Raw genomic sequence first — 27,563 nt, forward strand, 5'->3', positions numbered from 1 at the left:
GATTAAGATTAATTTTACAATTTTGATGACATGTTTTAAATAGGTTAAAATCCGATCTGCACTTTGTTAGAATATATAACAAATTGGACCAAGCTATATTTCTAACAAAGACAAATCCTTATTTCTTTTAGATTTTCCAGAACAAAAATTTTAAAAGAAATTCAAAAGACTTTGAAATAAGATTTAAATTTGATTTTACAGATTTTCTAGATTTGCCAGAATAATTTTTTTGAATTTTAATAATAAATTTGAAGAAATATTTCACAAATATTGTTTGTCGAAAAAACAGAAGCTAAAATGAAGAATTAAATCAAAATTGATTTATTATTCTTTACAATAGAAAAAATTAATTTACTTGAACATTGATTTAAATTGTCAGGAAAGAAGAGGAAGGAATTTAAAAGAAAAAAAGTTATGTGTTTAAAAATCCTAAAATCATTTTTAAGGTTGTATTTTTTCTCTAAAATTGTCTTTCTGAAAGTTATAAGAAGCAAAGTAAAAAAATTAATGAATTTATTTAAACAAGTGAAGACCAAGTCTTTAAAATATTTCCTTAGATTTTCAAATTCTATTTGAGTTTTGTCTCTCTTAGAATTAAAAATGTCGGGCAAAGCGAGACCAGCTTGCTAGGAAATAAATACAATTTAAAAAATAGAGGCAGCTCACTGGTAAGTGCTGCTATTTGAGCTATTTTTAGAACAGGCCAGCGGGCTACTCACCGCGTTGGTGACCCCTGATTTAAAGGCTCTAATGGTTATCCTCTTGCGTTGTAGATCAGATACGATTCTAAAGATTAGCTCCTGCATAAATCACTCCTTATTGGGCCCCCGTTCCTTAGGGATCTGGTCACAGCTTGCAAGAATGAGTGGGTGCCGCGCCTCCACATGGCGTGTTTTTGTTTGTTTGCCACCAGGCGACGACGGCACAGAGATTGCCGCCGAATTGGCTGAGCAAATGGTGCGCGCCTCCCCAGAGAGAGTCTGTTTTTGAACGTCACGCAGACAAATGATTACCCGTCTTCCGCAGAGTTTGCTGCTGTCGGCAGCTGTGCGACATTCTCCCCGTCACCGAAGATCCACACTCGCTGATACAACTCACTGACAGATAAACACGCGCATGTGTTCGTGTCACCGGCTGGATTTGCATTTAAAAAAGGGGAATTTGTTTTCAAACGCCGAGGAGGAACGCAAGGAAAGAGGCCATGCACACTGCAAAAAGTCAGTGTTCAAAAAAAGAAAAGAAAAATACAAAAATGAGGGGTATTTTATTTGAACTAAGCAAAATGATCTGCCAATAGAACAAGAAAAGACTTTCCAAAACAAGTCAAATTAGCTAACCTCAATGAACCCAAAAATACCTTAAAATAAGTATATTCTCACTAATAACAAGTGCACTTTTCTTGGTAGGAAAAAAAATTAGACCTTTTTGCTCAATATGTTGAAAAATATTTTTCAATTAAGTAAATTGATTGATTGATTGAGACTTTTATTAGTAGGTTGCACAGTGAAGTACATATTCCGTACAATTGACCACTAAATGGTAACACCCGAATAAGTTTTTCAACTTGTTTAAGTCGGGGTCCTCTTAAATTGATTCATGATACAGATATATACTATCATATATACTATCATCATAATACAGTCATCACACAAGATAATCACATTGAATTATTTACATTATTTACAATCAGGGGTGTGGAGGGAGGGGGGGGGGTGGGGAGGGGGGATATGGACATCAAGTAGTGGACATAGAGAGAGAGAGAGAGAGAGAGAGAGAGAGAGAGAGAGAGATCAGAAGACATAGAAAAAGTATCTGCATTTGATTGTTTACATTTGATTATTAGCAATCCGGGGAGGGTGTTAGTTTAGGGTTGTAGCTGCCTGGAGGTGAACTTTTATTGCGGTTTTGAAGGAGGATAGAGATGCCCTTTCTTTTATACCTGTTGGGAGTGCATTCCACATTGATGTGGCATAGAAAGAGAATGAGTTAAGACCTTTGTTAGTTGGGAATCTGGGTTTAACGTGGTTAGTGGAGCTCCCCCTGGTGTTGTGGTTATGGCGGTCATTTACGTTAAGGAAGTAGTTTGACATGTACTTCGGTATCAGGGAGGTGTAGCGGATTTTATAAACTAGGCTCAGTGCAAGTTGTTTAACTCTGTCCTCCACCTTGAGCCAGCCCACTTTAGAGAAGTGGGTAGGAGTGAGGTGGGATCTGGGGTGGAGGTCTAGAAGTAACCTGACTAGCTTGTTCTGGGATGTTTGGAGTTTAGATTTGAGGGTTTTGGAGGTGCTAGGGTACCAGGAGGTGCATGCGTAATCGAAAAAGGGTTGAACGAGAGTTCCCGCCAGAATCCTCAAGGTGCTTTTGTTGACCAGAGAGGAAATTCTGTAGAGAAATCTCGTTCGTTGGTTAACCTTTTTGATTAATGCTAGTGCCATTATCTCGACATAATGATAGGCGCTCGGCGTTACATTTCTTGAAACCTGCAAACTTATACTAAAAACTGATTTATTGTTCTTAATGGAAAGGCAACAAGGCAAGCGCTTGTTACTCTCGGGGTCTCATAGCCGCTCAGGCAAATCATACGGTCTAAAGATGCATTTTTCCATGGATAACATGACATCATCGCGCCAAGTGCGTGCTCTTTCAGTCAATTAGTGCGCATATATACAGCCTGGCCCCCGCCAAATTTTATTTATTGTAATTTTGAAGAATTTATCTGAATGTGCCAACTGTACTACTGTATGAGTACGTATGTTCTATTGTTTCATTGAGAATAAAACAGCAAAGTCCATTTGGCTGTCATCTGTTTTAATTATGGGACACATTTGTGTCAAAGTCATGCTTTTTTTTTCATGCTTGAAATAAGAAATGATTACTTTAAAAAAAGTAGTTTTATACTTGTGAGTGTTGATGATGACACAGCTTTGCAACAGTTGATATTCTAGTTTCAAGCATGTTTTACTCAATATAGCTCATCAAATCTCAGCAACAAGCTGTAATATCTTACTGAGATCATTTAGGACCAAAACACTTAAAACAAGTAAAACACTCTAACATAAAATCTGCTTAGTGAGAAGAATGATCTTATCTGACAGAAAATAAGCAAATATCACCCTTATTTGAGATATTTCATCTTACTTAGATTTCAGTTTTTGCAGTGCAGAGCCTATTGAATGAAATGAATGAATGCCCATCCATCCATCCATTTTCTACCGCTTATTCCCTTAGGCTCCAGCGCCCCCCGCGACCCCGATCTCAGGAAATAAGTTTATTTCGGTCATATAATCAACCATCAACCATTTTGTGTGACCAGTTTAACAGTACAGATTAGACCTATTTAACAATCATACATATTTACACACAAAAAGAAAAGAAAAGAAAAAGAATGACCGAAAAAGGAATAGGCTGAAGCCAAAGCTTATATTTGCCTATCCTACAACTGTCTTCTTTGCAGCCTTCATTGTTCATTAAACAAATTGCAAAAGATGTCCAGAATACTGTGGAATTATGAAATGAAAACAGAGCTTTTTGTATAGGATTCTACGGGGTACCATAACTTCCGTTACTCTGACTTCGTCACGCGCATACGTCATCATACCGCGACGTTTCAGCCGGATATTTCCCGGGAAATTTTAAATGTCACTTTATAAGTTAACCCGGCCGTATTGGCATGTGTTGCAATGTTAAGATTTCATCATTGATATATAAACTATCAGACTGCGTGGTCGCTAGTAGTGGCTTTCAGTAGGCCTTTAAATGTATTATTTCTTTCTATTTTGGCAGAAAAAAATACATGTACTTATTATCAAACATTCAAACAATTTTTTTAAATAGAAATACATAAATAATAATCATGATTTCTAAGCAAGTTATCCATAAAATTGTGCAATTGAAAAGTAACAATAGATTTTATGATACAATTGTGAAATTTACTGTGGTTTTTACAGCATTTTTCTCTCAATGAAAAAAACGGTACTTTTTTTTTTCCTGTAATCTCTTTACTGTTGGCATTTACAGTAATACATAGAAAAATATACAGTTGTTGATCTGCGGTAAAAAAACAACTAACAAACTGGCAGCTCAGGTGCCAAAATGTTACTGTAAAAATGTTTTTTTTTATTTACAGTAAAAAAAACATTTTACAGTAAAATTCTGACAACTGAGCTGTCTTTTTTTTTTTACCATAAAAACAGCAGTAGTGTTTTTCCATTTACAGTAATATACACTACCTTTAAGGTGAAATTATTGCAACTTACCATGTTTTTTTTTTTACATTTTAGTGTACCGTATTTTCCGCACTATAAGGCGCACCGGATTATAAGGCGCACCTTCAATGAATGGCCTATTTTAAAACTCTGTTCATATATAAGGCGCACCGCATTATAAGGCGCATAGAATAGACGCTACAGAAGAAGCTGGGGTTACGTTATGTATCCCGTAGTTGCGAGACCCGTTGTGGCTTAATATTGGTCCATATATAAGGCGCACCGGATTATAAGGCGCACTGTCAGCTTTTGAGAAAATTGGAGGTTTTTGGGTGCGCCTTATAGTGCGGAAAATACGGTAATAATAAAATGCATTAAAAATTGTGTAATAATAGTGTTCACTGTAAAGCGTCCCTCTGGGGCCAAACATAACTGCGATGTGGCCCTCAGTGAAAACCACTTTGACACCTCTGGTGTATGGTTTTGTCGCCTCGTTTTAACGCCTTGTCCTTCTAGTTCCTGCAAGACACACTGGACGCCCTCTTCAACATCATGATGGAGAACTCGGACAGCGACACGTTCGACACGTTGGTGTTTGATGCCTTGGTAAGCATAGAAGTTGCAGGTATCCACTTCTTCAGCTTCTCTGGTACGCTAAACTATGTTTTTTATTGGTGTTACAACATTGGTTCTGTGCCGAGAAGACTGCAGCACCCCCTAATTTGCATAATTGGCCATGACACATTTTTATAGACTTTGTTAGGGTTGTACGGTACCCCGGTACTGGTATAGTATCGCGGTACTGCGCCCTTGCATGATATACTAGTTACTAGAGATGTCCGATAATATCGGTCTGCCGATATTATCGGCCGATAAATGCGTTAAAATGTAATATCGGAAATTATCGGTATCGTTTTTTTAATTATCAGTATCGTTTTTTTTGTTGTTTTTTTTTGTTTTAATTAAATCCACATAAAAAACACAAGATACACTTACAATTAGTGCACCAACCCAAAAAACCTCCCTCCCCCATTTACACTCATTCACACAAAAGGGTTGTTTCTTTCTGTACATTTATTAATATTCTGGTTCCTACATTATATATCATTATATATCAATACAGTCTGCAAGGGATACAGTCCGTAAGCACACATGATTGTGCGTGCTGCTGCTCCACTAATAATACTAACCTTTAACAGTTAATTTGACAAATTTTCATTAATTACTAGTTTCTATGTAACTGTTTTTATATTGTTTTACTTTCTTTTTTATTCAAGAAAATGTTTTTAACTTATTTTATTTGATTCATTTTTTTTAAAAGTACCTTATCTTCACCATACCTGGTTGTCCAAAGTAGGCATAATAATGTGTTAATTCCACGACTGTATATATCGGTTGATGCCGATATTGTCCAACTCTTTAATTACCGATACCGATATCGACCGATACCAAGCAGTGTGGGTGGGGAGCGTTTCCACAGAGTGTTTCCAGAGCGGCCAGCCTGAAATGGAGATTTTTACAAGAAAGTTCTAAAACTTAGTGATACATCGGATATATCAGATTGTAGGTGTTTTGTTTTTACCCTTCGCGTTTGGCTTTGTTTGTTGCATTTTTATTGTGTTTCGCTTGATTGTAAAATATGTCGATCAAGGGGGGGTGACGTTCATATGTTGTCAATATTCAGTGTTTTATCGTTCATAGTTAATATTGTAAATCCCACATTCTTTACTTTCATGTACATTCTGGGTGTCTTATTCAGTAAAAAAAACATACAATTCCATTCCGTTTTTTAAGGCGTCTGTCATAACGTTTTTTGTATTCAATCAGACATTATTGTAAGGTATTAGTGTTCCTAAAAATCAGATAGAACGGCCCCTGGATACATTTTTTTCTTTAAATTTGGCCCCCCCGAGTCAAAATAATTGCCCAAGCCTGCCCTAAAGTTGTAGTTAGGGTCCTTATAAAGCACATTGAACTGTTTTCAAGTCATTGTTTTTAATACCAGCACCATTTGCTCGAACTATAATAAAACAGGAAACACTTAAGGGGTGCATGTTCTGACAAATGTACACCTTCAAAAATGTTTGCTCCGGGAGTAGAAACGTTGCATCGTGTAACCGTCCTTCTCTCACCAGGTGTTCATCATCGGCCTCATCGCCGACCGCAAGTTCCAGCACTTCAACCCCGTTCTGGAGACGTACATCCGCAAGCACTTCAGCGCCACGCTCGCCTACACGTGAGTTGGAACCCTCCTTGACTTGATCACATGGCAGCCTTCAACTGGAGCACGTCTCATCGGAGGGGATCTGCTGTGTCGGCAGGAAGCTGACCAAGGTTCTGAAGAACTACGTGGACAACGCCGAGAAGCTGACGGAGCAGCTGCTGAAGGCCATGAAGGCTCTGGAGTACATTTTCAAGTTCATCGTGCGCTCCAGGGTGCTCTTCAACCAGTACGTGGTGATGCAAAGCGATGAAATGACGTGCCCTGTACAACAGCACTCCATTCATTAGGACTGTTCATTTGTTCTCATGCAAGCCGCATGAATGCTTTTATGTTACATACAGTACAGGACAAAGGTTTGGACACACCTTCTCATTTCAATGCGTTTTCTTTATTTTCATGACTATATACATTGTAGATTGTCACTGAAGGCATCACAACTATGACACCTGTGAAGTGAAAACCCTTTCAGGTGACTACCTCTTGGAGGGCATCGAGAGAATGCCAAGAGTGTGCAAAGCAGTGATCAGAGCAAAGGGTGGCTATTTTGAAGAAACTAGAATATAAAACATGTTTTCAGTTATTTCACCTTTTGTTAAGTACATAACTCCACATGTGTTCATTCATAGTTTTGATGCCTTCAGTGACAATCTACAATGTAAATAGTCATGAAAATAAAGAAAACCCATTGAATGAGAAGGTGTGCCCAAACTTTTGGCTTGTACTGTGTATATATATATATATATATATATATATATATATATATATATATATATATATATATATATATATATATATATATATATATATATACACAGTATATACACTACCGTTCAAAAGTTTGGGGTCACATGTAAATGTCCTTATATTTGCAGGAAAAGCACTGTACTTTTCAATGAAGATAACTTTAAACTAGTCTTAACTTGAAAGAAATACACTCTATACATTGCTAATGTGGTAAATGACTATTCTAGCTGCAAATGTCTGCTTTTTGGTGCAATATCTACATAGGTGTATAGAGGCCCATTTCCAGCAACTATCACTCCAGTGTTCTAATGGTACAATGTGTTTGCTCATTGGCTCAGAAGGCTAATTGATGATTAGAAAACCCTTGTGCAATCATGTTCACACATCTGAAAACACTTTAGCTCGTTACAGAAGCTACAAAACTGACCTTCCTTTGAGCAGATTGAGTTTCTGGAGCATCACATTTGTGGGGTCAATTCAACGCTCAAAATGGCCAGAAAAAGAGAACTTTCATCTGAAACTCCACAGTCTATTCTTGTTCTTAGAAATGAAGGCTATTCCACTAAATTGTTTGGGTGACCCCAAACTTTTGAACGGTAGTGTATATATGTGTGTGTATATTAGGGTTGTACAGTATACCGGTACTGATAAAGTATCTCGGTTCTAATCAATTGAAATCGGTACTATACCAACTTTGAAAAGTACCGGTACTGTTCTTCCATCTGAGTTCCGCTTTGTGCCGGTGACTACAAAAAACGCACACACAAAGTGCATACAGGTAATAGCATCTGGGAGAGGAAAAATAGCAAAAAACTACAATTCTACTGGTTAATAAAGAGGGTGCATGAAGTACAATATGGAGGTATTTTGGCTTCAAAACTAACAATAAAGGTGATGCTTTAAACAGGGAGGCACCGCGTTGCAAGTACTGTTTTACACCTTTCCTGCTTGTCGGCTCCCAGACCGTGGTCGAGGAGAGCAGGGGAGACGTTCCCTCCAGGACCGATGTATTGTCGGGGGGGTAACACCCTTCACTTCACTATGGGTCCGAAAGGCTCTGCTCTTAGGCCGGAATGATGAGACCGTCAATTAGTTACAACTTGGTCACTTTATTTATAATTTCCACAGGGCACAACCGGACATCCACCATGCTATTAACACTCCTGCGCATGCTAGTGCTACCTCTCCTAATTTGCCCACTCACTTACTCACGTCACTCACCCCACATACTGCCATTCTTAAAGGAGCACACACACATACGCTACTCTCACAACAGCTGCTTTAAAACAAATGTGATTAGTATTACCACCTTTGCTTCAAACTTAGGTAAACGTTTAAATAATAAGCATTCAGATCTGCATAAGGAGTTATAAAAAGTGACAAGTAATGATGTAGTTGTTACACCTGTCCTGCTGTTCGGTCCGGTGCAGACCGTTGTAGCAAATAAAATTAAAAGTTCGCAAATATCATTTTTTTAAACAAATAACTGTGGAGAAAGTAATATGAAACACGCAACTCTAATAATGGATTGGATTTATAAAGCGCTAGTGACTCAATGTCCATTCACTTCACAGTTGCATATTGGTGGTGGTAAGCCACATTTGTAACCACGGCTGCCATGGGATAGACTGACAGGAACAGCCTCTCCGACTACCACCAAACATTCCCAAGTACACAATGGCAGTGACTCGGATGGCGTAAGATAGACCTCGGCAAAATACGACCCGCGGACCACATGCGGCCCGTTATGATTTTCAATCCAACCCGCCGGACTTTCTACATAATTTTTCTAGACCTTTAACATCAAAACTGTAGCTGCCATTATGATGTGCAGTGCTGTTTTTAAATTATCGTAAGTCTTGAACTATAAGAGTATTTAAATGGTTGAAATCTGCGCTTTTGAGTGTTATACGAGTTATTACGGTAATCTACGTCACCGCAGCTCAGACGAGGAACAAAGCAGAGTGGGCGGGGCTTGTTTTCAGAGCAGCCAGCCCGAAACGCGTGTGTAAGGAACAGATGCGGAAGCAGATTTTTACGTGATAATATATCATATTGTAGGTGTTTATTACACTTTGCATTCATATTTTGCTGTTTGTTACATTTTTGTTGTGTTTTGCTTGATTGTAGAAGATACACAATTATCGAGGAGCTGGTCTGAGAAGTAAAAGAGGAGCGACGTTCATTTGTTGTTAATATTCAGTCTTTTATTGTTCATAGTTAATATTGTAAGTCCCACTTTCTTTATTTTAATGTACATTTTGGGTGTCCCATTCAGTAAAAAAACTGTAAAATTCCATTCCGTTTTTTTGAGGTGGTCTGTCATAACGTTTTTAGAACTCTATCGGACATTGTGACTTTTGGTATTAGTGTTCCTGGAAAAAAAGGGACCCAAACACACATACTGTACAGCAGATTTTTACAGCTAAATGTGTACCGTATTTTTCGGACTATAAGTCGCACCGGCCGAAAATGCATAATAAAGAAGGAAAAAAACATATAAGTCGCACCGGCCGAAAATGCATAATAAAGAAGGAAAAAAACATGTATAAGTCGCACAGGAGTATAAGTCGCACAGGAGTATAAGTCGCACCGGCCGAAAATGCATAATAAAGAAGGGAAAAAACATATATAAGTCGCACCGGCCGAAAATGCATAATAAAGAAGGAAAAAAACATGTATAAGTCGCACAGGAGTATAAGTCGCACCGGCCGAAAATGCATAATAAAGAAGGAAAAAAACATGTATAAGTCGCACTGGAGTATAAGTCGCATTTTTTGGGGAAATTTATTTGATAAAAGCCAACACCAAGAATAAACATTTGAAAGGCAATTTAAAATACATAAAGAATAGTGAACAACAGGCTGAATAAGTGTACGTTATATGAGGCATAAATAACCAACTGGTATGTTAACGTAACATATTATGGTAAGAGTCATTCAAATAACTATAACATATAGAACATGCTATACATTTACCAAACAATCTGTCACTCCTTATTATTATTATTAGCCTTTATTTAACCAGGTAAAATCCCATTGAGATCAAAGATCTCTTTTCCAAGGGAGACCTGGCCAAGAGGGCAGCAGCAAGGTTACATTAAAAACAGCAAACAAATACATAAAACATCACATTTACGACATTAAAACTTGCTCACATGACACATGTGCATACAGACGAGGTAGACTGCAGTCCTTTCACAGAAGCTTTAAACTCATTCAACGTAACAAGGGTTTGAAGTTTAATATTGGATTGTAGGTTATTCCAAGCCTTCGCTGCTGAAAACATAAATGCTTTCTTGCCCAGTTCAGTTCAGACAAATTGCAGAACATTCATTGAACGAAGATTGTGACTTCCTTGTTTCTTTGTTAAAAGACAAGACAGATAAGATGGAGTGATACCCAGAATGGTTTTGTAGATGAAAACATACCAATGATTGAGGCGTCGAGCACATAAAGATGTCCAGTTAACCATTGAGTATAACACACAATGGTGAGTAAGGGGAGCGCAGTTGGTGATAAATGTCAGTGCACCGTGGTACACACTATCCAGCTTGTGGAGACAAGCAGCAGTAGCATTCATGTACAACACATCTCCATAGTCAATAACCGGTAAGACGGTTGTTTCCACCAATTTCTGTTTCACAGTAAAAGAAAAGCAAGACTTGTTTCTATAATAAAATCCCAGTAAAAGTTTCAGTTTTTTTTACAACATACTGAATGTGCTCCTGAAAACTCAAGTGGTCATCAATTAAAAATCCTAAATATTTAAAAGCACATACTAACATCATTTGTTGCCCATTTCTTGTTCAAATGTTCTCACACACTTTTTGATGTGGTAAAGAACATACACTTTGTTTTCTCTGCATTTAAAACCAGTTGAAGATAGCACTCCTAATCGCTAAATCCCATGAAATCTTATACGTCTAGTCTCTTACGTGAATGAGCTAAATAATTAGGGTCCGCCCTGTACCCTGTACAAAGGACTCCCTCAGGGAGTCCTTTGTACTGGTTACAAAGGAACCTATTGTTTTTGTAAGGTTTTATTATTATCCTTCCGCACCGTTGCGCACTACTTTGCCCCCCTTAACATGTTTTTTTACACACATTCGAAAAGAAGTCCAGCCCACATAGTCAAAAAACCAAACCCCAAAAATCAAAATTGCGCTCTAGCGCCCCCTAGGAAGAAAACTGCCTCTAACTCCCACTAGGAAGGTCGTAGAGACATGAAACAAAAACCTGTATGTAGGTCTCACTTAGACCTACAATTCATAATTTCACATCTTCGGGCGAAAACCAACAGGAAGTTTTCCAATTTCCCCTTCAAGACAAAAAATGACTAAAAACACTCATTTTTGATTTTTGAGCTGTAATTTGACCCCTTTAAAATACTTCAAAACTCACCAAACTTCTTACACACATCGGGACTGGTGGAAATTGCGATCTAAAAAAAAAGCCGAACCCCAAAACTCAAAATTGTGCTCTACATAATTTTTGAAAAAAACAGAGAAAATACTGCTCCTCCGAGGAAAACTCAGACAAAACTGCTTGTAACTTCCGGTAGGAACGTCTTAGAGACATGAAACAAATACCTCTACGTAGGTCTCGTCTAGACATACATTTCATAGATTGACATCCTTCAGCAAAAATCAACAGGGAGTTTGCTATTCCTCCTTCAATACAAAATTTTTGTTACAACCGGTCACCAAATATCAAACGTTATCTCCTCCGAGTGCGTTTGTCATTTCGGCTTCAAACTGCTACAGGAGAGAGATTGAACCCTTCTGATTAAACTGTCTGTACGGATTTTTGATACGTGCTACCGTTTTGATTTTACGAGCCTTCAAAGACCCGCAGCACTGATGCTGCTCCGGTGCCAAAAATGACAACGAAAATGCAATTAGACCTTCTTTGTCCTCAAAATTCTACACACAATACCCTATAATGACAATGTGAACTCAGACACAACTTCCTCTAACTCCCAGTACGAATATCGTAGAGACACGAAACAAAAACCTCTATGTAGGTCTCACTCAGGACTACCACTGGACAAAAGTATTGGGACACCGAGGAGTAGCACCTGCCAAAAAGCGGACCCGACCAACGCTGCTTGCAGTTTTAATATTATTTGATATTTTACGCTAATGTGTTAATAATTTCACACATAAGTCGCTCCTGAGTAAAAGTCGCACCCCCGGCCAAACTATGAAAAAAACTGCGACTTATAGTCCGAAAAATACGGTATATATAATTTATACACACATACACCTTGGCCCCCCAGACACGTTTTTTTCTCTCAATTTGGCCTCCCGAGTCAAAATATTTGCCCAGCTCTGGCGTAAGATTTGTACCAGGAACCCTCAAGTTTCTGAACGGCTGCTCTACCACATGAGCCACGCCGCCCCTTTTATGTTGAAGTATAATTTCTTAACGACTTCTGTCTTTCGGAAAAATAATTACATCGTTTTTAAACAACTGTAAAACGATTTATCCTCCATAAAAAACACATTTCCTCTTCTAAATACCTGGGGCCGTACTTATCAAGCTTCTTAGAGTGCCATTTTACACTTAAGTCCTGAGAATTTGCGAAATTTAGTCCTACTCTCAAACTTAAGAATAAAAGCTTTTTATCAACGTTCTTAAGTATAAGAATCACTCCTACTCTCCACGATATTTAAGAGACCTTCAGAGGTGTCTTAAGTGGTTAGGAGTTGCCAGCAGGGGATGGCACTGAGGCGAGAGAGACGTGCGCCAACGTTCAGGGAACGGAACAATGTTTTTTGTTTTTTTTGATGACGAGCAGCTGATCAAACGGTATCGTTTAGACAGAGCGGATATTATTTTTGTCACAGATTTAATACTTTTCGATTCCTTGTTGATTTCTGCATGTGGCTGCAGTGGGCTAGTATATATAGAGCCACCCACACCAGTTTCAAATTAGTTGCCTAATTAATGAATTGGAAAGAAAATGTTATGACAGTAGCGTATGTGTGTGGCCGTGAGGTGAGTGACGTCAGTGAGTGTGTGGGCGAGAGAAGAGAGGGAGCGGTAGCGTGAGTGCCGGCGGGGACTAGTTTGTTTTGTATTATTTTGTAGTTTATTGTCAAAATATACACTCCCATTGTCCACTTAAATATTTCCAAGATATTTCTTTATTCTTAGACAATGGATTCCCTTCCGTGATTGGTCATTTCTATGGACACAGAAATGACGTCACCTAAAATTGCGTTTACGGCACATAGTAATGTCGTAATTCAGCTCTGAGTGTGACACTTAAGATTCAGTCCTACACTTCGCTGAAAGTGTGAGTAAGACGCTTGATAACTAACTTTTAAGTGCAGCTTTCAGCGAAGAATTTATTTACTCTTAAGTCAACTCTTAGCAGACTTCTTAGGAGTAATTCTAAGAAGCTTGATAAGTACGGCCCCTGGCCTACTCAGTGGCATAGTGGTTAGTGTGTCCGCCCTGAGATCGGTAGGTTCGGAGTCCAAAACCCCGCCGGTCATACCAAAGACTATAAAAATGGGAGCCATTGCCTCCCTGCTTGGCACTCAGCATCAAGTGTTGGAATTGGGGGTTAAATCACCAAAAATGATTCCCGGGCACGGCCACCGCTGTTGCTCACTGCTCCCCTCACCTCCCAGGGGGTGATCAAGGGTGATGGGTCGAATGCAGAGAATAATGTCGCCACACCTAGTGTGTGTGTGTGTGACAGTCATCTGCACTTTACTATAACGTCTGGGAAGTTGAGTAAATAAATGTCCCTGTGAGGAAACATGGTCACTTGTAAATCCTTTTCTACAAATATATCATAATGCATTTATGATGCTGTTTTCCTGTTAAATGGGTAAATTAATGAATGATGGAAGTGTGTAAGCAGTTGTGAACGGACAATGCTAATGTGTAAATAAGCAGGTGATTGGAAAGTCAGTGAACCTTCAAGTGACATTTGCTTGCAACTGTCTCCATTGCATTCTGAGACCAGCATTAGCATACACATTAAATTCTCTGATATTTCTTCTTTTCTGTTTCTATGTTTCAGCAGGTAAGTGCGTGTCGTCTCTCTGGGGACTTTTTCGTCCTGAATGTCTTTAAATAAATGATAAATAAATTAGGGATGTCCGATAATGGCTTTTTGCCGATATTCCGATATTGTCCAACTCTTTAATTACCGATACCGATATCAACCGATATATACAGTTGTGGAATCAACACATTATTATGTCTAATTTGGACAACCAGGTATGGTGAAGATAAGGTACTTTTAAAAAAAAATTATAAAATAAAATAAGATAAATAAATTAAAAACATTTTCTTGAATAAAAAAGAAGGTAAAACAATATAAAAACAGTTACATAGAAACTAGTAATTAATGAAAATGAGTAACATTAACTGTTAAAGGTTAGTACTATTAGTGGAGCAGCAGCACGCACAATCATGTGTGCTTACGGACTGTATCCCTTGCAGACTGTATTGATATATATTGATATATAATGTAGGAAGCAGAATATTAATAACAGAAAGAAACAACCCTTTTGTGTGAATGAGGAGGGAGGTTTTTTGGGTTGGTGCATTAATTGTAAGTGTATCTTGTGTTTTTTATGTTGATTTAATTAAAAAACAACAAAAAAAACGATATTGATAATAAAAAAAACGATACCGATAATTTCCGATATTACATTTTAACGCATTTATCGGCCGATAATATCGGACATCCCTAAAATAAATGATAAATGGGTTATACTTGTATAGCGCTTTTCTACCTTCAAGGTACTCAAAGCACTTTGACACTATTTCCACATTCACACACACATTCACACACTGATGGCGGGAGCTGCCATGCAAGGCGCTAACCATCAGGAGCAAGGGTGAAGTGTCTTGCCCAAGGACACAACGGACGTGACTAGGATGGTAGAAGGTGGGGATTGAACCCCAGTAACCGATTGCTGACACGGCCACTCTACCAACTTCGCCACGCCGTCCCCAAGACTATCGTTATTTTGGAATTTATCGGGGATCTTGTCAAACTGACTGTTTTTTTTTGTTTTTACAAAACATGTATGCCGTGCTGACTCCCCAAACGCTGTGCCCTCTCGCAGGCTCTACGAGAACAAAGGAGAGGCCGACTTCATGGAGTCTTTGAGGAACCTGTTCACGTCCTTCAACGACATGATGAACAGCAACTCGGAGAACACGGGCATGGTGAAGGTAGGCCGAGCAAATAGTACTCCGATACATCCCTTGTAGATTTACTTTGGCACAAAAGCTCTTTCAGCTAAAGTTATTTGTTCCTCTTTGCATTTTCCTCTTTGTGTGTCCTCCCTAGGAGGACTGCACATACTGTCAATTAAGTACATTAAATTGTAGTTGTATAATATATAGTTATACGTGTATATACAGTACAGGCAGGCCTGGCCCTAACCAATCTGGCGCCCTAGGCAAGATTTTAGGTGGCGCCCCCCCCACATTGGCAGTGAAGTGTATATACTCACAAGAAACCGAATAGCTTTGTCTTTGACCTTTTTTTTTACTTAAAGAAAGCAAATTAACATATTATATGAGAATGTTATGTTATGATTATCTTTAACCGAATCACAGCAGTGCTCAAATTAAAAAACAGCATTCCCTCTCATGTGATATTGCTTAATTAACATTAATGATATGCACTTTAACAACTAGGCTTACAACTATACCTAATATATAAAGGGGTGGAAAAGTGACTATTACCTGCAGGGCAAACATTAGCTAACCAGAAGGCAATAACAATGTAAACAAAAAACACCTGCTTAAAAGATCTAATACAAATGTCCCTGAGGAATGTAAGGTGGGAGTACTGTAATTACCTAACGTTACATTATTATTTTCCATAACAATTTAGCCCCCTCCACAATATTAACCCGACGTTAAAACAGAACTAGCTATTTATTGATTGGCAATTGCCGAATCATGTAACATTAGCTTAATGCTAAAAAGCCAGGTTACTATCACATTCTGTAACAGACAAATAATTTCATGTAGGCTAACGTTACCTCCCTGCTACCTCTGTCTTTTTCTCGTTTCTCCTCCTCTTCTTTTCTATTTTTCTTCCCTGGGGACCTGACAGTTTTGGCCGTTTTGACATCTTGTGTTGATTTTTTGATGTGACGTCCAAAAAGAGTCATGATACAGGAAGGGAGGGGGCGCACCGTGCGGGGGGACGGGGGGCGTAATGTTGTAACAAATAATATTTCTATTAAATAGGCTTTACTTTGCATTTTAATTAACGTGGGATTATTTTTTGTATTTAGAAATAATAGTACCAACTTTATTTATTTATTTTTTTTCTCCAACATTTGTGGCACTGGCGTGGCGCCCCCTGATGGACGGCGCCCTTAGCATTTGCCTATACGGCCTATGCCACGGGCTGGCCCTGAGTACAGGCCAAAAGTTTGGACACACCTTCTCCTCATTCAGCGTGTTTTCTTTATTTTCATGACTATTTACATTGTAGATTGTCACCTAAGGCATCAAAACTATGAATGAACACATCTGGAGTTATGTACCTAAATAAAAAAAAGGTGAAATAACTGAAAACATGTTTTATATTCTAATTCCGTCAAAAAACACACTTTGCTCTGATTACTTTTTCGCACACTGTTGGCATTCTCTCGATGAGTTTCAAGAGGTAGTCACCTCAAAGGGTTTTCACTTCACAGGTGTGCTTGAAGCTCATTGAGAGAATGCCAAGAGTGTGCAAAGCAGTAATCAGAGCAAAGGGTGGCTATTTTGAAAAACTAGAATATGAAACATGTTTTCAGTTATTTCACCTTTTTTTGTTAAGTACATAACTCCACATGTGTTTATTCATAGTTTTGATGGCTTCAGTGACAATCTACAATGTAAATAGTCATGAAAATAAAGAAAACACATTGAATGAGGAGAAGGTGTGTCCAAACGTGTGGCCTGTACTGTATAAAATATGTATATATATATATATATATGAGATAGGCTCCAGCACCCAAGCGGTAGAAAATGGATGGATGGATATATATATATATATATATATATATATATATATATATATATATATATATATATATATATATATATATATATATATATATATATATATATATATATATAATTAGGGGTGTGGAAAAAATCGATTCGAATTCGAATCGCGATTCTCACGTTGTGCGATTCAGAATCGATTCTCATTTTTAAAAAATCGATTATTTAAAAAAAAAAAATTTTTTTAATAAATTTTTTTTGATTTTTTGATTTTTTTTTTTTAAATTAATCAATCCAACAAAACAATACACAGCAATACCAAAACAATGCAATCCAATTCCAAAACCATACCCGACCCAGCAACACTCATAACTGCAATTTTTTATTAATGTTTGTAATGATAATATCAATGAGGGATTTTTAATCACTGCTATGTTGAAATTGTTACTAATATTGATACTGTTGTTGGTAATATTCATTTTTGTCTCACTACTTTTAGATTGTTCCGTGTCCTCAATTGCTCTCAATTGCTCTGTTTATTGCTATTCTGAATGTTGCTGGGTCGGGTTTTGTTTTGAAATTGTATTGCATTATTATGGTATTGTTGTGTATTGTTTTCATTAAAAAAAATAAAATAAAAAATAAATAAAATCGTTTTTGAATCGAGAATCGTGTTGAATTGAAAAAAAAAAATCGATTCTGAATCGAATCGTGACCCCAAGAATCGATTTTGAATCGAATCGTGGGACACCCAAAGATTCCCAACCCTAATATATATATATATATATATATATATATATATATATATATATATATATATATATATATATATATAATATATATATATATATATATATATGTATATATATGTCTTAATTAGATTATCCAAAAAATAGTGCTCGATACCGTGGTAGAGCGTAATATGTATGTGTGGGAAAAAAATCACAAGACTATTTCATCTCTACAGGCCTGTTTCATGAGGGGTTTTCCTCAATCCTCAGGAGATTTTTTTTTTTCTTCTTTCTCCTGAGGATTGAGGAAAACCCCTCATGAAACAGGCCTGTAGAGATGAAATAGTCTTGTGATTTTTTTCCCACACATACATATATATATATATATATATATATATATACATATATATATATATATATATATATATATATATATATATATATATATATATATATATATATATATATATATATATATATATATATATATATATATATATATATATATATATGTATATATATATATACATATATATATATATATATATATATATATATACATATATATATATATATATATATATATATATATATATATATATATATATATATATATATATATATATATATATATATATATATATGTATACAGGGTGATTCAAAAAGCTTTACAAGTGTGCATACACAGAAGGCCAGTTGGTGCCCTCACAAATGATCAGAAATCACAAAACTCCTGAAGGGGGAACTGCACTTTTTGGGAATATTGCCTATTGTTCACAATCACGAGAAACAGGAACACACGTGTCTTTTTTATTTTAGGATTCTAAAGATGATAAAAAAGGCTTGCAAGATGTGGCATTGTAGCCTCAAAGCCCCTAAAACACTTCAAAACCCTCCATCAACGTTTGATATACACACTGCAAGTATACCTATATATGCAGTACCGTAGTAACAAACAAATTGTATATGTACAATATGTAATATGTACAATATTTACTGTATTTTGATCGTTTTCGCATTACCTCAGCGCATTTATGTCCGTGCCCACAGCAACACACTTCCATCTTCCGGGAAGAAACGTGTGTTCCTACTTCTGGAAACATACGCGCGTGGGTTTTAATCATGGCAGCCTTGGTAATAGACGACAAAGACGACTATTTGTTCGACAAATAAGGGTACACAAAATGAATGAATAAATGAATGGACGGTGCGTTCGTACACGGAAACATGGTTAGGCATATTTGGCTCGATCAATCAAGGTTCCACTGTATTTTGTATTTAACATTTATGTTATGTGTCCTTAATGAAGTTTGGCACCAGATGTTGATCAGAGCATTTTAATATCTTTTATCTCACAGTATGTGTCGTCCAAACATTCTACATCAGGGGTCACCAACCTTTTTGAAAGCAAGAGCTACTTCTTGGGTAGTGATTAATGCGAAGGGCTACCAGTTTGATACACACTTAAATAAATTGCCAGAAATAGCCAATTTGCTCAATTTACCTTTAACTCTATGTTATTATTAATAATTAATGATATTTATCTTTGTGGAAACACTGATCATCTTAATGATTTCTCACAATAAATATATATAGAAACAGATAAATATCAATATGCAACACTTTATTTTTATATTTTCTCTAAGTGCACATTTTTCAAATTGAACATTTTCAAATGATCACTTCTAAGACAGTCTTGTGAAATCACAATATCCCATTTTAACTATTTTGCCACTAACATTTTTTAACAAATCATGAATTACTTTGCACCATGTTTGTACAAATACCGTATTTCCTTGAATAGCCGCAGGGGCATTAATTAATTTAAAACCTCCTGTCACTCCTGCGTTTACCGGAAACCGGCGGGATGGCCGTGCATGCGGTAATTATTTTAAAACCTCTTCTCACTCTGGCGTTTACCAAAAGGAATCCATAAAATTTAGGCGTGCGCTTTGAGTGTGATGTAAGCATACCATCATGAAAAGCACATTTAATTAAAAAAAACGTTATTATGGTCTTACCTGTACTTATAAATGGAGTCCATTTGCAGCTCCTTCTGACCAAAAGCATCGATAACTTGTTTATAGAAGTCTTCCTTATTTTCTTTCTTCAGTTTTAAAAGTCTCTCTGTCTCGATGGAGATATTCCTTTAATTATTACCTCCTGCTTCCATTGAAAGTCCAGTTTAGAAAACTGTTTTATTTTAGATACCGGTATGTAATCCTCCATGTTAAAAGTTCAGGCAGAGGAAAGAAAAAAAAATATCTTGCTGCGTGTGTTCACTTCTTCTGCAGTACCGGAAGTCGCAAGAAGGATCACTAGCGCGGCAGCGCCCTCTACCACCAGGAGGCGGGAGTCATTTAATGACTTGTACAGTATTTGACACACGCAGCTACGGTATATTAATAAAACATAGCTGCTTACTGTTCTCTTTAGCATACTGTACCGGTATTCAATAGCTTGGACCTTAAATCCTACTGAAAAGCTCTTTATCTTTTTTCCTTTGTGCGATTGTAAACTACTGAAAGCAGCTTCCTCCATTTTGAAAATGAGGACAGATGCGTCACTAGTGACGTAACGAATTTGACCCGGTGGAAGTTCTAGCCATATGCTAAATATTTTGCGAAACGAGTTTGACCCGGCGAAAATTATAGACATGCGATAATAAAATTAATATTTTGCGAAACGAATTTGATCCGGCGTCAATAAGGAACCGGCGATAAGGCCAAGCATGCGTTAATTATTTTGAGAAACGAGTTTGACCCGGCAGTAATTCTAGACGTGCGAATACTATATTCCCTGCGCCAATTCAAGGAAATACGGTAACTCATGTAAAATACAAAAGTCAACTCTCACATTTTTTAATAAATCATGTCACACTTTGAACTGGACACCAAATCTGTTATCTATTTCTTTGTCAGTTAGTGAAGACCAAGTCTTTAAAATATTTTCTTGGATTTTCAAATTCTATTTGAGTTTTGTCTCTCTTAGAATTAAAAATGTTGAGCAAAGCGAGACCAGCTTGCTAGTAAATAAATACAATTTAAAAAATAGAGGCAGCTCACTGGCAAGTGCTGCTATTTGAGCTATTTTTAGAACAGGCCAACGGGCTACTCATCTGGTCCTTACGGGCTACCTGGTGCCCGCGGGCACCGCGTTGGTGACCCCTGTTCTAGATGAACCTTTCATCACAACATACTGTTTGTTTGTCCTCTACCTGTACTTCTTTACCTGTTATTTCCTTCCTCTTTTTTTCCATCCTTCTGACCTTCACTGTCCTGTGAACTGGGGTCTCCTCTGGCTTTCTGCTCTTTAGCTGCTCCTGAAGGTATTTATCTCGCCATCTTTTGCCTCCAAGTCTCTCTCTCTCTCTCTATAGATACAGTATGCACTTTATGTGTTTCTCATCCTTGAACCCTGAGCAAACTGCATCTGCGCTTTGAGATTATACGATCACCAGGTGGAGTCACCTTGGCACCCCGAGACAGCAGAACCGTGTGCACGCTCAACCGTACTAGACGCTCCAGATGCAATTAGGAAGCGCTTGCTGTGTAATTGGGTGCCATACAAGGCTTTACTGTTGCTAAATTAAAAACCGATCCGGGGCAAAAGCCTCTAAGTTCCCTTTTAAAGTACACAACTTGATCAGAGATTCACTGATTGAACAGGAGCTTTATTCCTCTTGAAACAATAATACATGTCTAAACTTAATTAGCAGAGGTTGCAATTGACCAGTTTGCTGCAGAAATGATAAAACATTTCTGTGGTCGTTTGAAATGTATTGCTAATGCAACAAAAGGAGGTTCCAATTCTGCTTCAATGTCTCTTCCATTCTAGTTGAACTCCAACTGACCTTGCTTTGTACCTCGGCAACTAACAAGGCCTTCCCCAAACTGCTCCCATTATGTCGGAAGCATACGATTACTTAATAATTAGGAAGACGAATCAAAACTGAAGGATAGATTTAGGATCGTGAGTAGTTTTATTCATCTTGAACAATGATAAGTAACATTAAGAGGGCACAAGTCATTCTGGACGAACTGCTGCTTAAATAGGCTGCAGAATCAAAACAAGAAGTGCATGTCCTGTAGCTGTTCTAACATGTGTGATATAATGATATGATATGTACCTTAAAACAGGAGTTTGATGCCTAAATGGGCTGCAAAAATAAGAAACCGGAAATACACTACCGTTCAAAAGTTTGGGGTCACCCAAACAATTTTGTGAAATAGCCTTCATTTCTAAGAACAAGAATAGACTGTCGAGTTTCAGATGAAAGTTCTCTTTTTCTGGCCATTTTGAGCGTTGAATTGACCCCACAAATGTGATGCTCCAGAAACTCAACCTGCTCAAAGGAAGATCAGTTTTGTAGCTTCTGTAACGAGCTAAAGTGTTTTCAGATGTGTGAACATGATTGCACAAGGGTTTTCTAATCATCAATTAGCCTTCTGAGCCAATGAGCAAACACATTGTACCATTAGAACACTGGAGTGATAGTTGCTGGAAATGGGCCTCTATACACCTATGTAGATATTGCACCAAAAAGCAGACATTTGCAGCTAGAATAGTCATTTACCACATTAGCAATGTATAGAGTGTATTTCTTTCAAGTTAAGACTAGTTTAAAGTTATCTTCATTGAAAAGTACAGTGCTTTTCCTTCAAAAATAAGGACATTTCAATGTGACCCCATACTTTTGAACGCTAGTGTACATTTCTTTGGCAGTTTTAACATGTTACGCTAATGCCACAAAAGAGGTTCCTAATCGGATCTTGCTTTTTACCTTGGCAACAGAAAGGGGCTTTCCCCAAACTCGTAATGCCGGAAGCGTACGATTACTTAATAATTATGATGAAGAAAAGTTCAAATTTGAATGACAATAAAAAGGAAGTCTAAGTCTAAGAATCGAAACTTAGGAGGCACCCCAAGGATAGATTTTTGATCTTCAGAATCAGAATCAAAAGTTTGTATTGCCATTGTTTGAGAATGGGTTCACAAACTAGTAATTTTACTTGACGTAATCGAGCAACATAAAACACATATAACATAGAATAGAATAACATGAGCTGTAACTAATCAGTAGTTAACGTTAACACACATAATTGTGGACAAACAAATATGCTGCCTAAATGGGCTGCAGAATCCAAACAGGAAGTGCATGTCCTGTGGCAGTTCCAATATGTAATGCTAATTCACATACAGCCATGCATCTGAAATCTCCTTAACTCCCTTCCTACTGTGTTTTGTAACTTGGAACAGGAGTTTGCTGCCTAAACGGGTTGCCGATTCAAAACAGGAAGTGCATCTTCGGAAGCAGTCTTGACATGTAGTGCTAATTCAACATAATCCTTAATTTCGTAATTTTCTACCTTGCTTTGTACCTTGGGAACAGCACTTTGCTGCCTAAATGGCTGCCAAATTTCAAATAGGAAGTGCATCCTCTAAAGCAATTGTAAGATATATTGCTAATTCAACATGTAGGTGTACATTTGGAATTTCCCATTCTCCCTCCTTACCTTGTGTCTTGGGAACAGCAGTTTGCTGCCTAAACAGGCTGCAGAATTCAAAACAGGCAGTGCATCTTCTGAAGCAGTTTTAACATGTAGTGTTTATTTTAATGTAGCCGTAAATCTTATCATCTGCCGAACTCCCTTCCTACCTTGCTTGTAGCAGCAGTTTACTGCCTAAATGGGCTGTAAATTCAAACCAGGAAGTGCATGTCAAGTAGCAGTTCTAACGTGAAGTAAATTATATTTATATAGCGCTTTTTCTCTAATGACGCAAAGCGCTTCCCAAAGTGAAATCCATAATCTACATCTTTAAGCTACATTTAAACCAGTGTGGGTGGCACTGGGAGCAAGTGCGTATAGTGTCTTGCCCAAGGACACAACAGCAGTCACTAGGATGGCGGAAGCGGGAATCGATCCTAGAATCCTTAATCCGGCCGCTCCACCAACCAAGCCACGTTGCCGTATAGTGCTAATTCAACATGTAGCCGTAAATCTGATTGATTGATTGATTGATTGAGACTTTTATGAGTAGATTGCACAGTACATATTCCGTACAATTGACCACTAAATGGTAACACCCGAATAAGTGTTTCAACTTGTTAATCAATTCATGGTCTATAATCCTCTAAACTTCCTTCCTACCTTGCTTTGTACCTTGAGAACATTAGTTTGATGCCTAAATGGGCTGCAGAATCAAAACGGAAAATGCTTCTTCTAAAGCAGTTTTAACACGTAGTGCTAATTCAACATGTAGCCGTAAATCCATAATCTCGTACCTCGGGAACAGTAGATTGCTGCCTAAATGGGCTGCGGAATAAAAACAGGAAGTGCATCCTCTGAAGCAATTATTTGATGCAGTTGTACTTCAACATGTAAAACTGTGCATTTGAAATTTCCCAGTTTCCTACCTTATAAACAGCAGTTTGCTGCCTAAACGGGCTGCAGAATGAAACCAGGAAGTGCATGTCATGTTGCGGTTCTAACGTGTAGTGCTACTTCAACATGCAGCAGTAAATCCATAATCTCCTAAACTCCCTTCCTACCCTGCTTTGTATTTTGGGAACAGTAGTTTGCTGCCTAAACGGGCTGCAGAATGAAACCAGGAAGTGCATGTCATGTTGCGGTTCTAACGTGTAGTGCTACTTCAACATGCAGCAGTAAATCCATAATCTCCTAAACTCCCTTCCTACCCTGCTTTGTATTTTGGGAACAGTAGTTTGCTGCCTAAACGGGCTGCAGAATGAAACCAGGAAGTGCATGTCATGTTGCGGTTCTAACGTGTAGTGCTACTTCAACATGCAGCAGTAAATCCATAATCTCCTAAACTCCCTTCCTACCCTGCTTTGTATTTTGGGAACAGTAGTTTGCTGCCTAAACGGGCTGTAGAATGAAACCAGGAAGTGCATGTCATGTTGCAGTTCTAACGTGTAGTGCTACTTCAACATGCAGCAGTAAATCCATAATCTCCTAAACTCCCTTCCTACCCTGCTTTGTATTTTGGGAACAGTAGTTTGCTGCCTAAACGGGCTGCAGAATGAAACCAGGAAGTGCATGTCATGTTGCGGTTCTAACGTGTAGTGCTACTTCAACATGCAGCAGTAAATCCATAATCTCCTAAACTCCCTTCCTACCCTGCTTTGTATTTTGGGAACAGTAGTTTGCTGCCTAAACGGGCTGCAGAATGAAACCAGGAAGTGCATGTCATGTTGCGGTTCTAACGTGTAGTGCTACTTCAACATGCAGCAGTAAATCCATAATCTCCTAAACTCCCTTCCTACCCTGCTTTGTATTTTGGGAACAGTAGTTTGCTGCCTAAACGGGCTGCAGAATGAAACCAGGAAGTGCATGTCATGTTGCAGTTCTAAGGTGTAGTGCTACTTCAACATGCAGCAGTAAATCCATAATCTCCTAAACTCCCTTCCTACCCTGCTTTGTATTTTGGGAACAGTAGTTTGCTGCCTAAACGGGCTGCAAAAGCAAAACAGGAAGTGCATGTTCTGAAGCAGTTTGAACATGTAGTGCTAATTCAAGATGTAGCTGTGCATTTGACATTTCCCATTCTCCCCTCCTACCTTGTACCTTGGGGACAGCAGTTTGCTGCCTAAACGGGCTGCAGAATAAAATGACAAAAGTACAAGGTTTCCAGTCTAAATATGAACTATTGGTGAAGGTTTTACCCACCTAACTACTTGATATTGAGTTGAAAATGATCTTTTCTTCTTCTTCTTCCAGGGCGCTGCACTGAAATACATTCCTACCATAGTCAATGACGTCAAGCTGGTGTTTGACCCAAAGGAACTAAGGTAAGAAAGCAGTGTTGCTTTAATCAAGTCAAACTGAGCAAAACAGCAACATAAAACTGTAATAAACCAAACTCATCATGTTAGAGATGTCCGATAATGGCTTTTTTGCCGATATCCGATATTCCGATATTGTCCAACTCTAAATTACCGATACAGATATATACAGTCGTGGAATTAACACATTATTAGGGATGTCCGATAATATTATCGGCCGATAAATGCGTTAAAATGTAATATCGGAAATTATCGGTATCGTTTTTTTTGTTATCTGTATCGTTTTTTTAATTTTTTTTTTATTTTTTATTTTTATTAAATCAACATAAAAAACACAAGATACACTTACAATTAGTGCACCAACCCAAAAAATCTCCCTCCCCCCATTTCTTTCTGTTATCAATATTCTGGTTCCTACATTATAAATATCAATATATATCAATACAGTCTGCAAGGGATACAGTCCGTAAGCACACATGATTGTGCGTGCTGCTGCTCCACTAATAGTACTAACCTTTAACAGTTAATTTTACTCATTTTCATTAATTACTAGTTTCTATGTAACTGTTTTTATATTTGTTTTTTATTCAAGAAAATGTTTTTAATTTAGTTATCTTATTTTATTTTATTTTTTAAAAAGTACCTTATCTTCACCATACATGGTTGTCCAAATTAGGCATAATAATGTGTTAATTCCACGACTGCATATATCGGTTGATATCGGTATCGGTAATTAAAGAGTTGGACAATATCGGAATATCGGATATCGGCAAAAAGCCATTATCGGACATCCCTACACATTAGTATGCCTAATTTTGTTGTGATGCCCCGCTGGATGCATTAAACAATGTAACAAGGTTTTCCAAAATAAATCAACTCAAGTTATGGAAAAAAATGCCAACATGGCACTGCCATATTTATTATTGAAGTCACAAAGTGCATAATTCTTTTTAACATGCCTCAAAACAGCAGCTTGGAATTTGGGGACATGTTCTCCCTGAGAGAGCATGAGGAGGTTGAGGTGGGCGGGGTTGGGGGTGGGGGTTTAGGGGATGGCGGGGGGTGTATATTGTAGCGTCCCGGAAGAGTTAGTGCTGCAAGGGGTTCTGGGTATTTGTTCTGTTGTGTTTATGTTGTGTTACGGTGCGGATGTTCTCCCGAAATGTGTTTGTCATTCTTGTTTGGTGTGGGTTCACAGTGTGGCGCATATTTGTAACAGTGTTAAAGTTGTTTATACGGTCACCCTCAGTGTGACCTGTATGGCTGTTGACCAAGTTTGCCTTGCATTCACTTGTGTGTGTGTGAAAAGCCGTAGATATTATGTGATTGGACCGCCACGCAAAGGCAGTGCCTTTAAGGTTTATTGGCGCTCTGTACTTCTCCCTATGTCCGTGTACCACTCCGTACAGCGGCGTTTTAAAAAGTCATAAATAGAGATGTCCGATAATATTGGCCTGCCGATATTATCGGCCGATATATGCGTTAAAATGTAATATCGGAAATTATCGGTATCGTTTTTTTTATTATCGGTATCGTTTTTTAAAAATTATTAAACCAACATAAAAAACACAAGATACACTTACAATTAGTACACCAACCTAAAAAACCTCCCTCCCCCATTTACACTCATTCACACAAAAGTGTTGTTTCTTTCTGTTATTAATATTCTGGTTCCTACATTATATATCAATATATATCAATACAGTCTGCAAGGGATACAGTCCGTAAGCACACATGATTGTGCGTGCTGCTGCTCCACTAATAGTACTAACCTTTAACAGTTAATTTTACTAATTTTCATTCATTACTAGTTTCTATGTAACTGTTTTTATATTGTTGTACTTTCTTTTTTTTCAAGAA

The 27,563-nt window shown here is 37.7% G+C and overlaps 1 protein-coding gene across 1 annotated transcript in view; it reads left to right on the plus strand.

Annotated features, from left to right (window-relative positions):
* The window catches only part of dock1 (dedicator of cytokinesis 1), a 483,186-nt gene that overhangs the window by 124,302 nt on the left and 331,321 nt on the right, over positions 1-27,563 (plus strand). Inside the window, exons 20-24 of the mRNA XM_062055356.1 lie at positions 4,725-4,814; positions 6,344-6,444; positions 6,530-6,658; positions 15,275-15,383; positions 25,639-25,709. Coding sequence (XP_061911340.1) covers positions 4,725-4,814; positions 6,344-6,444; positions 6,530-6,658; positions 15,275-15,383; positions 25,639-25,709 — 500 coding nt within the window. The remainder of the gene's footprint in view (positions 1-4,724; positions 4,815-6,343; positions 6,445-6,529; positions 6,659-15,274; positions 15,384-25,638; positions 25,710-27,563) is intronic.

Source organism: Entelurus aequoreus, linkage group LG08 (genome assembly GCF_033978785.1).
Source record: "Entelurus aequoreus isolate RoL-2023_Sb linkage group LG08, RoL_Eaeq_v1.1, whole genome shotgun sequence".
Classification (NCBI taxonomy): Eukaryota; Metazoa; Chordata; class Actinopteri; order Syngnathiformes; family Syngnathidae; genus Entelurus; species Entelurus aequoreus.